The 15,616-nt window shown below is 35.1% G+C and overlaps 1 protein-coding gene across 6 annotated transcripts; it reads left to right on the top strand.

The window, feature by feature from the left end:
* The first annotated feature begins 598 nt into the window (after positions 1-598).
* On the top strand, positions 599-13,313 carry B52 (serine and arginine rich splicing factor B52). Of its 6 annotated transcripts, none has more exons than XM_065369275.1 (12): positions 599-801; positions 1,113-1,159; positions 1,587-1,713; positions 1,974-2,044; positions 2,170-2,262; positions 2,976-3,002; positions 3,078-3,147; positions 6,873-6,946; positions 8,044-8,223; positions 8,306-8,368; positions 8,463-8,564; positions 12,258-13,313. In XM_065369275.1, exons 2-12 carry the CDS (start codon positions 1,149-1,151, stop codon positions 12,349-12,351), a joined length of 912 nt encoding a protein of 303 aa, XP_065225347.1. In that variant the 5' UTR covers positions 599-801; positions 1,113-1,148; the 3' UTR covers positions 12,352-13,313. The 6 variants fall into 6 exon arrangements, with proteins under 6 accessions (XP_065225347.1, XP_065225348.1, XP_065225344.1 ...); XM_065369276.1 differs by lacking the exon at positions 1,587-1,713 and adding an exon at positions 1,425-1,551 and having other exon boundaries at positions 3,096-3,147; XM_065369272.1 differs by lacking the exons at positions 1,587-1,713; positions 2,170-2,262 and adding exons at positions 1,425-1,551; positions 2,306-2,425 and having other exon boundaries at positions 601-801; positions 3,096-3,147.
* The last annotated feature ends 2,303 nt before the right edge of the window (positions 13,314-15,616 follow it).

Raw genomic sequence — 15,616 nt, 5'->3', positions numbered from 1 at the left:
GGATTATATTTACATGTTTGAAACTTTATTTTTTGTTAGGACCATTTTAGGACCTTTAAAAATTGTTTTGTGAAACGAAACGATTGATATTCGAGGACTAAGACTTAAGAGGACTTTGAAACAAAAAAATTATCACATTTTCGATGAAAAGTTTTGATTGAATAAAAAATAAATACATAATATACATATTAAGCATTAAGCTACGACGCCTACGACGAGTACGACTACGGACTATGACACCGAGAAGCGACCAATTTAATTCTGCAAAAGTGCAAATTTTTAAAGCGATGGCGCGAAAAAACTATTGTTTTTACTTTTTCAGTTTTTACTTTTTCCATTTCTTGTCAATATCAAATCAAAGTTCAAACTTAGTTCAAACTTCGTCAACTTTGAACTGAAAAAATATATTTTTTTTTAAAATAATTCAGTTTTCACTTTTCACTTTACAGTTTTCATCCAATCAGAAAACTGTTTTTGAGTGTTTCTGTTTCGAAAGTGTTTCGCCAGTTTCGCTGTTCCGTTTTGGTTCCGTTCCGTTCAATTTCATCTGTGACATGGCTCTTGCACATTTTTTTCGCTTCGCCCCTTCGCCCTTCGCCTACGCCTACCTCCGCCATTTCGGCCATTTTGAACAATGAACATCGTTGAATAGAAAACGAAACTGTTGGTGTGACAAGTTTTATATTTTTTTTATTTTATTGTATGAATTTCATTTTAAAATGTTTTAGTGAAATTCACGTTGAATTGTCGAGTTTTTATTCAATTGATTTTGGTATCTTTATAACCATTGCATCTGCCTAGGTGAGTGATTTTTCATGTACAACTTGAGTTCAGAATAATGCGTGGCTATTCCCTCCTAAAGTGTAATTCACCGCCAATGTTTTATCTTACATCATAATCTTAACTTATTAATTACTTACTTGGATTTTGATCTTGTTGTTTCGTATATTTAATTACAACTCGATCAAGTTGTCGTTAATTCATATTATATTTGAATTATTGAATCACTACTCGGCTAATTACGAAGTGCCGGTGCAGTACGTCGAGTACTTTATACGCCGCTATTGTAGCGTCTTTTTTGCTATACTCTAATCTACCTTGTTTACTTTCAGATACATTTTATTGAACGTTTTGCCAACGCAGCCAACATGAGTAGAAGGTAATAATACTTTTAATTTTTTCTTTGTTTATCATCTTTATCGACAGCAAATAGATTATTTTAGTGGTCAAAATGATACTCCGTGTACAACGTCCCCCTTGCATCTCTCACCCATCAAAATTTATTCTTTCGCCTACATGGAAATAACGAAAAAAATAACCATTTTTCTGAATATATCCCGCTTTTAAAAGTTTAATAGCGATCTTTGTGAACTTTTTTTTTTACGAAACCATGAAATACAATGTTGCTTTATATTTTACTAAAGATCATCAGGCACTAGAGTGTTCGTTGGAGGACTTTCGTACCGAGTACGGGAACGAGATCTTGAGAAGTTCTTTCAAAAAATTGGTAGAGTGATGGATATATCAATGAAGAATGGATATGCTTTTGTGGTAAGTGTTTTAATATATTGCTTTGATACTTGCAGTATGGTAGGTTCAAGGATATTTGTTGGTGGACTACCATACCAAGTCCGTGAGAGGGATATCGAACGTTTTTTCAAGGAATTTGGTGTCATCCGTGAGATACTTCTCAAGAAAGGATATTGTTTTGTTGTAAGTATTCGACTCACGATACCAAGCTGGGTAAAGTATTATCGAAACATACGTGTTTTTAACGTGCCAAATTCGGCGTTCTTGTCATCTCGGCTTTTGTTTCTTTTTAGTTTTTTTTTTTCAGTTTTTTAGTTCGATGTATGGTAGTTCCACTTTTCGCGTTTGTTTATTTTTTTTACGTTTATTTTACACGCATGTATTACTCGTGGATATCTGTTTGGGATTATTATTACAAGGTGTTTGTTTTGTCTTCTGTTTAGGAATTTGACGACTATAGAGACGCAGATGATGCAGTTTACGAACTAAATGGAAAAGAATTGATGGGAGAAAGGTTATTGTTTACTTTATTTTAGTATTTTATGTAATTTTGTTTCTCGCAGCTTATCGATTTGCCACGACGAGTTTTCCGGTGTGTCGTTTGTACACAGTGACAATACTACATATTGTTATTTTTAGGGTATCTGTCGAGCATGCCAGAGGCCCTGGATATCGACGAGCCAGATTCCGCCCAAAATATCGCACGCCTCCACGCTCGTCGCGTAGAGATAAGTAAGTCGTATTTCAGTACTTATTTTTTTCTTTATTTTTACAGAGTATCGGTAGAAAAAGCAAGAGGAACTCCACGAGGTAGCGATGTTTGGAGAGGTTCAGGCCGTCCTCCTAGGGATTATGGACCTCCCCCACCCCGTAGACGAAGCAGGGGACGGGACAGGTTAGATGAATTTTATTATGCAACGAATCAAATATATTTAAAGCTTGTGACAAATTTTTACACGTTGCTTCGGAAAACAGAAGCGACAAAAATGGTCTATTTTTGGTGGTTTATTGTTGGGGGTGTTAGGTGTTTTTTATGTTCTGAAATTATTGTCTGTGTACATATTTTTTTTTTTTTTTAATTTGTGTCATTTCTTCTTCAATTCTTTTTTTTTACATTCTGATTTTTTTATGTTTTCGTTGTGTAATATTATTGTTTTATGTTTTTCATCTTGTACAAAATCCTCTGGAGGGGACGGCCCTTCGTGGTTTATCACGTAGAAAATCTACACGTGTAGTTTTCTTGTGGAGTTTGCATGCAAATACGTCGCAATTTTGTCGATTATTTTTTCCGTCATTTTAACGACATGGATTAAGGTTAATTTTTAGTGTGAAAATCTGTACCGAAAACTTAGGTTCGATGTGTTTTTTTGTGCTTGGTTAAATGTTTCGATTTCATCTTTATAATGCGAGTGATGTAATTTTTTCTGTTTCTTGTTCTGTTTCAGGGATGGTGATCATCGGAATAACGAAAGGCAAGTATTAGTTGTGACTTATTTCTCGGTAACGTAATGTGTTCTGAGACGTAATTATATCGTTCACGGTTGCAGATATGGGCCACCCACTAGAACCGAGTACAGACTTATTGTAGAAAATCTGTCAAGTCGTGTCAGCTGGCAGGTAAGATATCGATAGTAATTAGCTAATTTTGTACGATTTTAACCCTACAAGTAACAGTAGGCTTTTATCTATTTTAAAGTAATACCTCCTTAGGTGTTTTTTTTTCTCGTGAAACTAAACGACGATATTATGGTAACGATGTCTTTTTACTTTAGAAGTGATCCTCAGCTATTGAAATTTTTTGCTAGCTCGTTAGGGTAATTATTAAGTATCCTTTTCAAAAGCTTTCTTTCCTAGTATGTTTTCTGTTCGTTTATTTCTCCTGTTACCATTTTCCAATGGTGAATTTTACGATACCAATATCGACTCGATAGTTGAAGAGAAACCAGAAACAATGTTCCACCGACGTCATGAACAGTTTCACATCCAGCTTATCCCAAAAGAAGAAGAAAAGCGCTAATCTACAGTATTCCACTGAACAGAAGGCTCGAAACAATTGATCAAATTACACGAAACCGCAGAAGAAATAGATAAATGATTCGATTTGCATACGAAAGAAGAATATATGAAATACAGAAATTATGACGAAATACGTCGAAAAGAAACCAAAATTGAATAACTGTCGTATGACTGAAGAATTGAATCAATATCGATCGATTGGTTTCTCAAAATTATTCCTGCTTCCTTTCTTGTAGCAAATGACGTCATGTGCGTTGATTCCATCCTTCTGATTTATAGATAACGTTTTTGTTTTTTGAGGTCATGATTTTTAGGTATTGGGCCTACATGAAAACTTTCAAGATAGTTTCGTTTGATAACCTTAAGAAGTATAAATCTTATATTACTAATGTATCGAATTTCTAGTGCGTAGGTCTCTGTAGGCTATTTTTCCGACAGATCGATTGATTTTTGAAAATGATACTTGGGAAATTGGTGCTGTCGAATTGACGTTCCTCGTCTTAAATGAATTAATCGATTTGCTCTGGTATTCGTTTATTATTCAAATTCGTTTCAATTGACTCATTGGAAAAATCTAGGTCGCTTTGAATGTATAATAATTTCCTTGATTAGATAAGAACACTATCTAATGAGTCGAGTGAACCTCTATTATCATTTTTTAACGATGTTTATAAGGTAGTAACGTTGATGGACTTTCCTAGCTTCTCATTTCTTTCGCTTGAAATGAAATGTACTTTGATTTTATTTTTCCTATCAACGTTCTTGACATGGAATAACGATTGACCGTACTTCGAAAAATATTTGATCGAAGTTGAGTTCCAAATTAATCGCCCTTTTTTGCATTCGTTCTCAGATTTCATTTCGATTTCCAAGTAAGCGTGTTAGCGATAATAGACGTTTAAAATTACGAATAGAAGGAACGACTTTGAAAACATTCGTCGTTATAATTCGTACACTTGCTTTTACCTCTTTTCCATCTTTTTGTACGCTTTTAACCGTTTTATTACGTAATATTATTCGTATTTAATTATTGATTTATTATTATGTGTATTATTTTATGTAAACCAACTGATAAATATGGACATGTTTTTTTCCTAAAGCTCCGTATCAGTCTGCGCACACGGTTGTGCCGATGTATCTGTTGGTGGCTATCAATACCGTGGCTCTATTAAGTCGAGACAAACCGAATACTCTTATGGTGTGGTTATTCATTCCTTGCTTGTCGAGTAGCACTCTGCTAAGAATACAGATTCGTGTAGAGAATTCAAATCGAACCAAAAGTATCAGGTGGTGTCAAGGTCGTTCAAAAGTCAAGGGTGTCTATGCTAATAGCTGAGAAGTCGAGTCAATCAATCCGATCAATCAATGCCCGCTCAGCGCCGGTTGTGATATACTACGATGCAGATACGGTCGTGAATATGGAGGGTCGCCTCTCTCCTCCTCTTTTTATCAGTAGTTTGTAATCAAAAAGCAAACTCGGTCCGAAAATCTAGCAACCAAATTGTATTTTCGAGTAACATTAAAAGACTGCGCGACGCTGCGCAATCAGTACATTTGCACGCGTACACAATATATAAGTCGCCAAGGCGACATTTATGTATGCAAATTCGTAGAGTCTGCTCCTCCGGTCTGGTTGTAAGAGGATGGTCACTCGCTCCTCCATCGCCCAGCACTCACCATCGTGCCGTGCCTTGTGTACCGTGTGGTGTCCAATCAATCAGTCCACGAGTCGAGTCAGTCAAGTATTAAGAACGTGATGTCAATGTCGTGTAATCTGTACGAATCTACGGCGATGACCAATTACGCCGCGTCGTCCGAAAATCTGTCTTGTTTGCATTCACTTGGTGTTTGGTACCTCGCCAAAAAAAAAACGCACACGAATCACCGCACCACGCAGGGGTCTTTAAATACCAGCCGACGTGACTGTTTGGTGGTGATTGAGGGGTTAAGATGCGCCGTGACGCTGTCGACGTTGCCGTTGTCAATTCTGTGTTCCGTAGCATCACCACCACCACCCAATATTCCTCCCCACAAAGCAATGCGTCTGTCACGATGGTATGCCACAAAAAGGTAAATAATCCCTCGATATAATTTACACGTGCCATTTTTTTTTTTACCAATTCGTATTGTAAATCTATTAATGTATGTAGCTATGTATCTCTATGTACGTACGTCGTACGATGTTTATGTATCGAATGCATTTTTCGTTGTTCGTATAAAAGAGTAATTGATTGAGATTTAGATGATAACGGTCACATCGAGCGGAAATACCACTAGCGTACGATGGTGTCTTTCTGCTCATCTGAGAGATAATGATTCGCTGTCGAGAAACGTAGATTTTGCAATGAGAGCACTGGCTTGTGTAATATTTTTGTATGTATGTAGTATTCGCACTGAGATCTCGACCTATATATAATATATTAGTTATATAATCGAAACAAATCGGTGATCGAAAAGAAGCCAACGCTCCGTTTGTTGAATGAAATTGTATCGCGATTAGAAAAGAAAGAAAAAAAGAGGCAGAATCCTCTCGATGATGAGAATAAACATCATATCATTCATCAACGTTCGTGAAACGAAGTCATATTGCGGACTTGATCTATTACGAATCGAAGAGAAAGAATCGAAACTGATCCGATTCTCGTGTTCTGACAACGAATCAAGAATGATGAAATATGAAACTTGATGAAATCATAATTTGATCACCGAAAAGAAAGAAAATTAATAACCGTAAAAAATCCTCGAAATCCAGCTAGATTTTACATCAGCCAACAGAGCGTCAGAAAGACCCGTACAACTTGATTAATCACTTACTCTGCGACTTCATGTTAAACCTCCGCAGCCGTCCATCGCTGTCGTGAGCGACGTTATTGTCGCCGCCGCCGCCACTGCTGTTTGTCAATCCAGTCTTTGAAGCAGACGATTTTCTACGAACGATGGATGTTCCATCCGAAGTCCTACGATGATATTTATTTTTACACGTTTCTCGGAAGAACGATCGCTTATTCTGCAATTGATTTGGAGAGAGGGGGATATACGTTTGAATGAGAGCAAAATTGTCAATGAACAGAATAAATTTTGTTGTATGGAATGAAAATGCCATCATTTAACCGCTTGATGGAAAATTATGGCGAATGAGCGATCGTTTTTCTGAAATTTTTGCATTATCGTTTCAGTTATTCTTAGATTACACAGATTGTGCTTTTTAATTTTTGAAATTTATTGTTAATTGTATGTATTTTATGTTGTTTGCATGTTTCTTGTTATTTTAGAAAGTAATTTCAAGTATCTAATTATGTTTTTTTGCTTTCCGTTTTCCCGAACAGGATTTGAAGGACTACATGAGACAGGCTGGTGAAGTTACTTACGCAGACGCTCATAAACAACGCAGAAATGAAGGGTAAGTTTCGAAATATTATGTGAAAAAATTGAAACATGAGTCATGTCTTGAGCCTATTGCATATTTATTTGATCTTGTCGAAGTCGTCTGCAGCGATTTTTCGATTTGGAGGAGGATGGGGGGGGGGGTTGAGAGAAGTGTCCAAAATACTATACTCATTTTCGATGTTTTTCGTGGATTAGAAAAACAAATACCTATCCACATTCAATCTTTTAGATGATAATTTCGTCAAAAATAATTTTTCGACTTTTCAAACTGTGAAAAAGTTTGAAAGATTGCATTTTGTTCAAGTGTTGGCTTTGGGGGGAGGGGGACACGGTTTGCCAACTCGAAATATGGAAAGAAGTTTCGTAAAGTCTTATTTTTTTTAGCAAAAATTCTATCTTTTCATCAGTTGAATATTCTCGCTTTTTTAACCATAATCGCCCAAAATTATCACTTTGAAAAAAAAAAAAAAATTTCTCCGCCCATTATTCTCAAAAGTTGCTTTTTGACTTGAAATAATTATTCAAATTCTCGCTTTTCAGTAGTATTGCTAAAGATTTTCACTTTTTTCCAAAATTATCCAGAAGTCGCTTTTCTTCTAAAAATTGCCAAAAAGTCCTGCTTTTGCCGAAAATTCTCGTTTTTTTCTTCATCAAAATTGGTCAAAATCGACTTTTTTTTCAAAACATTGCAAGAAGTCTCGCTTCGAAAAATGAAACCAATACTTCATTAAAATCACTTTTTTTCTCAAATTTCCAGAATTCTCGCTTTTTCCAGTAATTTACCTTCTTTTTGTTGAAATTGTCCAAGTTTCGCTTTTTGCCAGAAATTGCAAAAATTCTCACTTTTTCCCCAAAAATGTCGCTTTTTTTAACCAAAAAATTTTAAAAATGATTCTACTTTTTGAAATGAAAACCAAATCTAATATTTTTGTTTTTTTCGATGATTTTTTTCTAAATTTAAATGTTTTGCTTGCGTTTTGTCACTTTTTTGGTTACTAAAGTTAATTTCTTAGGGATAAAAATTGAGCACCAGCTCCACGAATAATTGTGGAAATTTTGTATTTTTTTGTAGGTAATTCATTCTATAATATTATCATTTTTTTTGCGCAGAGTTGTCGAATTCAATTCGTATAGTGACATGAAGAACGCTATCGAACGTTTGGACGATACCGAATTGAACGGTCGACGCATACATTTGGTCGAAGATAAACATCGTCGTCGATCTCATTCGTCCAGCTCACGCTCTCGATCTCGCTCACGTTCCCGCGGCCGCGACCGTTCCAAGTCGAGGTAAGTTTGTCAATAGATGGTATTTTCTTTCGTATATTTCCTCAATAAATTCTTCTTATAATTTGCCTCTCATTTATCGCAGGTCTCGTAGCAGTAGAAGCGCATCGAGAAGCCGCTCCAAGTCACCAGTTCGTTCTCGATCCAAGTAAGGATAATGAACATCATGATCACCGCTTCTTCGCCAATGCAAATATAATATGTTCAAAAATTAATGATTTCGTTCGCTTTTTCTGGCGTAGGTCCGCATCTCCTGGCCGTTCAAAATCACGTTCTCCTAGCGCGCCTAAAACCAAACGATCTAGATCACGTTCGAATTCGGTCGCTAATCATAAACGTACCAAGTAAGTAATCGTTAATGATAATCATGATGATGAAAATCATCTTCGTCGTAATATGCACTTCGTAATAATGGTGACAATGTGTATGTTTGTATATGGTATCTGCATTCGTATGAAATGTAGAAGTATGTGAATAGTTTGTTGTAATCTTAGCGAAACTGCTTTTTTTTTTTAGCGTGCTTAATCGATGTAGCGTATTTAGCATACTAGTTCATGATGAACATACGTTTGTAGTAAATAATTTTCAGCTACGTTTCAACGTATCTTTTCGAAATACTACCGCATGATGGTTCATTCGAATTTAATCCTCGTACTTACGACATCGTCGTATTTAGGATTGGTAGCTTTTTCGACGACTAAGAGAGTAATTCGTTGGGTGCAGGGGGTGGAGTACTGAAAATCGTGACGACGATGACCGTATGCTAAATACGTACAAAAGTCCTGTGATAATTTTTAATCTCGTTTTTGGTACTAATCACTCTATTACGACGATGACAATAACAATAATGATAAAAGAATTAACCTTTTTTTTTCTCTCTAACAAATGAAAATGATTGTGTAACGACTACGAACTCTTGCTTTAATTTTAAGCTTTAATAAACGCCGACGTCATTTGGTTTCGTAATCGTTTAATACGCGAGTGTAATGTTTTCTTCCTGCATTGCCCTTTTTTTTTTTTTTTTGTAGATTGTACGATAAACAGGACAATTATTCATTTTTCTTTTTTCGTAATGGGAACTCGACACCGGCTTATTAGGGTATTTTTTTTATTATTATTATGGGTGCGTACGATTTATTAGCTCGATTCGTGTTTTTTTCTTTTCTTTATGCATTTTTTTGCGGTGTGACAAAATCTGGAACGCATTCGAGGCGCGAATGAATGAATGAGAGCGGATGGATTAGCAGAAAGATATGGTGTTTTGGTAATAATAGCGATGACGATCGCGTGTACGTGTAAAAAATCAGGTCTAGGATCCGGTGAATGGGGTGGAGAGTTTAGAATATTATTGTATCGAGGGTAAAAAAAATTATAACGAATTTCTGTCGTAATTTCTCATTCGATCCGATCATCGTAATGGTGTGATGTGTCCTCTGCCTCCCTTCGAGCATTTCTCGTTGTCATCGACTCGAAATTACGCGAAGAAAAGAAATAAATCATCGATCGCGCGTATCGCAAAAATTCACCAGAACACTGACCTACCTTACCGAGTATCTCCCTTAGTTTTCGGGTTTTATTGAATATTCGCGAAAGGTCTGGAAGGATGGATGGAAAAAAATGCCAACAAAACTCGTACGACAAAATGTAAATACGCGAACCCTCCGCGCGCCGAAACAGCTGTTCTTGGGTGACTCGAAATTTACGTATGTATGAATAGCGTTCGAGGTCGAGAAGTAAACTGGCAACGAGGGTTGGACAAAAATGCGCCTTTTAATAAAAGACCATCTCCCCCTTTATTTCGTTATTATTATTATTGTTATTATTACTCCTGCGATCGTCGACTCGCGTGCACATATATGCAATTATGTATTTAATCGCACTAGTTGTAAGTACCTGGTCGTGGGTACGTTTACGTAGGACGACTTTACTGCCCATAAGAATATGAACCTGATTCGCCTATAGTTTTCGACCGAATCTAAAGTAAAAAAAAAATGGATTAAATGCGTAGGAAAAAAAACTGGAGAAAAAAAACTAACGGAAGATCGATAGCACCACCTTTTTTTTCTTTTTTACTGAGTAATAGGTACCCGATTTACATGTGACAAGATGGGAAGGGGAGGGTCACCCGAAAGTCTGTGCATATTAATTAGGTAATATGTGTACTCGAAAGTAGATCTCGATCGTGCATTATACATCTACATACATTTATTATGCGGGTTCGTGTACCACTGTACCGTTTTTATTTTCATCTCATCTCGGGAGTATAAAGAAAGCTGCGCGGCGGAGGGATTAAAAAAAATAGACGAATAAGGTAGAGAGGGAGGGGTATTTTGAATGGTGTACCAGCTACGATAAAACCGTTATAATAATGATGCAAATGTGTAGCACGCTGTATCACGACCACGAGCTTGTGCCAGAGTGTATCAATTTTTTTTCAATTGCTTCAGCTTTTATTACCATTTCAAAAATGCAATTTTGACGGTCTCACTTTTTTGACCAAAAATATGTTAAAATCTATCAAATTCCGCGAAAATTTTTGTCAAGAAATCCCAATTTTTTCTGAAATTGTCATATAATCCCGATTACGTTTCATCAAACGGATTTTAATAAGAATATTTTTTGTTTCGTTAATTTTTTTTTTGCATTTTTAATTGAAAAGTTGTTTTTTTTGGTGATTTGTCTTAAATTAAAATGTTCTTTCGACGTTTTATAAGTTTTTTTAGTTAGGTTGGTAGATCTAGGCACTTTTTGGTTACTTTTTTTTATGGGAAAAAATTGAGTACGAGCTCTGTGAAAATAATGAAGATTTTTTTGTTTTACTTAATTAAGAAATGAAAAAAATGTATTCTTGGTATGATTCGTGTTGATTTTTTTTTTGTTGAAAAATTGGTTTCCTTGACACTTGAAGCATAATTTCAAAGTTCATAAATTTTTGGAATTTATTTCCCCAATTATTCGAAAAAGCTGTTTCTAATTTTACGAGTTATGTCTGGGCCATTGAAACATACATTACGCTTTTTGCTTAACATATTCCATCTTAGTACTTTGCGAGGGGTGGAGGAGATTTTTTGTGGAACAAAATGAGTGTCCTTGAAACCGACCAAGTTTAAATGCTCCCAAAAATTTAAAAAAATTAATTTCAATTTTTAAACCACAAAATGTGTTGAATGAGGCTAATTTTCTCTTGTTTTCAAAAATTCTAGTGAGCATAAGTCTCAAGTAAGCTTTGTGAGGTAAAAACTATTTTCTTAGCGTCAATTTTTATGTATTTTTCGGATCAGAAGAAAGTGATGGTAAGCTAGTGATTTTCCAAAATTTCCGGGCATTTACTCCCGCCTCCTTCTCCCACCCCAGTTCGTCTCAAGATCCCCGCTTCACGAATATTATTAGATTACATTTTACTTCAATTTTTAATCAAATTCTTGAAATATGTACGTGAAACTATTCAGTTATTGAAAGTGATTGAATTCGAACTTTCAAAATGAGAGTCACCCTTTTCTGTTATTCGAGTTCTAGAATTTTTCCAAGGAAAGGAAGCATGTTAAAAAAATTTTGAAACTGAATTTCAAGTAATTTTTATAAGGTGAGGGGAAGTTTCTGAAAAATTATTATTTTTCAATTTGTAGTCTACTGATAATACGAAAGACTTCTGATTAATTTCATTTTGATTCATGTATGTTTTAATCGCTGTTTTGGGAAAGGGAGATTTATGCCTGATGTACAGTTGAATGCTTGCTTATATTTTTATTTTCATTTTATTTAAATTTTTTTGTATTTTTTAATGTTTTTCTTGAATTGTAATTTTAACACCATCACACAAATATACTTAAATAAGTAGGTTGTGGGATCTTACATCCGTATTAGCTTCGATATCAGTATGCTTTCAGGTAGAACAATCGTTCAATTTTTTGTTTTCTTTTGTTTTGTTGTTGGTGGTATTGTTTTTGGTTAACGTGAAAAAAAAATGTAAATACCTTATTTTTTGTGCAAAGCTGCTCAAAGCTCATTATCGATTGTTTTTCTCATTGAAATTACAGACGTTCAGAATCAGAATCATCTGATAAAAGATCGAGAAGTGTATCTCGAGAAAGGAATGGTAGATCGGATGGGTCTGGAGACGAAGATGATTAAACTTGAGGCGCGTACGGCATTCCAATTTCGATGACCTTTTTTTTTTCATTTTTTTCTCGTCGAGTATCTCCCATCCATTCATTAATTTTTCATTTAATAATTTTATTACGCAGTTAAGTATGTATTTTTTAAATGGCCACGAAACCAGAAGTGCGCGAAAATAAGCGGGAGGGATGAATGAGAAAGGTTTCATCGCCAAAGGAGTCGAATGAAAGAACGCCAGCGACGCTGAAATTATGACGGATACCTACCCTTTTTTATAAATTTTCAATTATTTTCGAAAATTCTAAGAATCTACATATGTAACAACAGTAAATAATTATATTGTGTCTACCCGTGTAAGTTACATTTTAATGGCTTACGATTAATTATTATTATTTTTCAGTATTTATTACATCGTGTTTCTATGTTTTGCTCTTACGGAGCTACCCTCTCTTTCTCTGTCCCTCTTATTTTTAACGTCCGATGATTTTTCTCGTAATCGCGTGTCTCAGAATTTTTGTGTTTATCGATGTTGTGTGTACATAATAATGTTTTGATTATCTATCCTGTACGGGCCATTTATGAAGCAGATATGTTTAATATTAATAACCTACCTTTTTTTGTTCTTTTTTGTTCTCCTTTCTGAAAATAATGCTTCACGTTCGTGGATTTTTTGTAAACTTGTAATGGCTATACTTAAACGAGGACAAGTTTGACACGAGCGGTTTAGTGAGAGAATTATCGAATCGGTACCTAACGATTCGCACGAATGAAGTGAAAATATATCTCTAAGTATGTAATAAGCGAATAATGATCGAGACGATGGATAAATGTAACACGACCTTACGATTTTTCGTTTTATGAGGTAGTAATTAACGATGGAGATTTATTTATTATTTTTTTCCCCCGACTTCTGTTATCAATTTTTAAGATGTCAATATTATATATATTGTATAATTAAATGGTAGACTTAGTAAAAATGGTATGTTTTTTTTCAATTTATTTTTGAAAAAGTTGTATAACAGTACGAAGAAACTTAGCGAAAGGTTGAAAGGTAATATAGGCTGTTTTACCGAAACTTCAAACGGAGTGCTATGGAAACGTTTTTTTGGCGTGTTTTTTTCTTGTTTTTCAATTTACAACACGTTGTCAGGGTATTCAACATAATAGGTTGTGTTTTTTTTTTTTGTAAAGATACAATAATATAGTTAACTTGCTATCGTGAGTTCGGTGTGGTAGACCTAAGGAGACGATACATCTTGTTGATCACTTATCAAAGGATCTGGTTCGTGTTTCTTTCTCTTTTAGGGTCTGGTTCCGGTATCCTATTGAAATGTCTAACCCCATTGTCCGATCTAATTGAAGTATTTTTTTGAATGGTTGATGATTGAAACGCGTTTGACCGTTTGTCAATTTTTGTCCATTGTAACGGAAACCCCCCGCAGATTTCACTGTATCAAAAACGTGATTTTAGACGCGGCGCATTCGAAGGAGTCACTTTTATTGCTGTAAAAAAACCTACGTCTGTTGTCTGTTTTTCAAGGTTCGGTGGAGAAATTACGAGTGGATTGGGAAGTGAACGAGAAAGCGTTCTGAAAGATTGGGTGCCTCGAGTTGTGGTCGATGAAATTTCGTTGATGTTTGAAACGATTCGTGCTTTATTGGTTCGAATCCTCCTTGATTTTTGTGGAAGTATTATTCGTCATGATTCGAATGAAAAAGTACGAGTAGAAAATTGATGATTTGAATTTATGTGGAAGTATAATTGCGCAAATGATGTAATTTTGGATTGTTTTGATTCATTCGGATTTTCCGTTGGTTTTAAACGTGTAGCTAATATTATCTGAGTGAATTTGAGCTGGCAGGATATTACGTGGTACCTACGTGAAAAATGTATTCACAGGAAGGGATTTCACAATGAGATTAGTGTGATGAAATGTTACAGTCATGTTACGCTAAATACATAGATTAAGTGCCTGATAACGGTATCAACTTATAGAAATTCTGATCTTTTGAAGTTGATACTACATAGAAGCAAAATCATTATACCTACCTACAATTCTGTAATTTGTCAAGTCTGCAGAACCTAATCAACTGATCACTAAGTTACAAATATTTAATATTTTGTTGGCCCAGACTGATTTTTCGAATTCAGGATATTTCATTCGACTGTAATGGCGTTTTGCATTTCTAGTCTCCAACGATCATTTTTGGTTATTTGGTGAATTTTTGAAAAATTGAATTCAGAAAAGCTATGGTTATGGGGTGATTTTCAATTTTTTTAGCAAAGCGAACCAATTTGAATAATTTCTTTAATTCGAACTCCCTCGCATCAATAGCTGCTAGTTTGGAGTTATTCTGTAGGTCTGTAACCTCCAGCTCCAGCGATTTTTCAATTTTTCCCAGAAATTTCAAATCTCTCTGGAGAAGATGAAAATGAACTTTGGAACCAATAACCATACAATTAATACTCTTGGGATTTCACAGTAACCACCTGAAACGATCGAAGGGGTGAACAATAAGCATATCGACCAAAGTTTGAGGTCCCAAAGTTCATTTTTGACCTATCGAGAGCGATTCAAAATTTATGGAGAAAGTTGTCAAATCGTGGCAGGCTCCAGAATGACCTAAAACCAGTAGACATTATTTGCATCAGTTTACTTCGCTCAAAAAAGTTTATATTTCATAGTAAATAAAGTTTAAAGTTCCTCTCTGATACATTTTTTGTGTGTGGGGGGGGTGATTTTTTTAATTTTCAAAAATCCAAAAATTAACTTTGGGACCTGAAATGGTTAACAGGGGTTTTAGGGCATGCTCTTTGCTCTTTATTGAAAAGGTTCCCTCGTTAGATGAACGATAATTGAACATGAATTAAATTTCTGACCCATGCCCCTTGCCCTTAAGAGAGCCAGGATTTGCAACTCGAAAATATGTATTGGAAAATAAAAACATTGGTATCTTTTATAATGGGGTTTCCCCATTTTTCTAATTTTGAAAATCGTATTTGAATTTGAAGTGAATAAAAATTAGATTCTTTCCAACCCTCAGAAAAAAAGAGCTCGAAAAATCCAATTTTTCCGAATCTCGTTTTTTGACCAAAAACGAAAAAGTATCACTTTTTTGTCAATATCTAATGAGAAAGTCTGGTTTTTTATTAAAATTGTTGAACGAAAAAGTAAGTATCACTTTTTTGACAATAATTGAGAAACTCTGGGTTTTTATTAAAATTGTTGAGAAATCTCGCCCCCTCCCCCCCTCCCCCTTAAAACTGAGTGCCATGCCC

The sequence above is a fragment of the Planococcus citri genome, chromosome 5 (genome assembly GCF_950023065.1).
Source record: "Planococcus citri chromosome 5, ihPlaCitr1.1, whole genome shotgun sequence".
Taxonomy (NCBI): Eukaryota; Metazoa; Arthropoda; class Insecta; order Hemiptera; family Pseudococcidae; genus Planococcus; species Planococcus citri.
The sequence above is the reverse complement of the archived record's forward strand: the minus strand, read 5'-3'. Positions and strand labels throughout refer to the sequence as shown.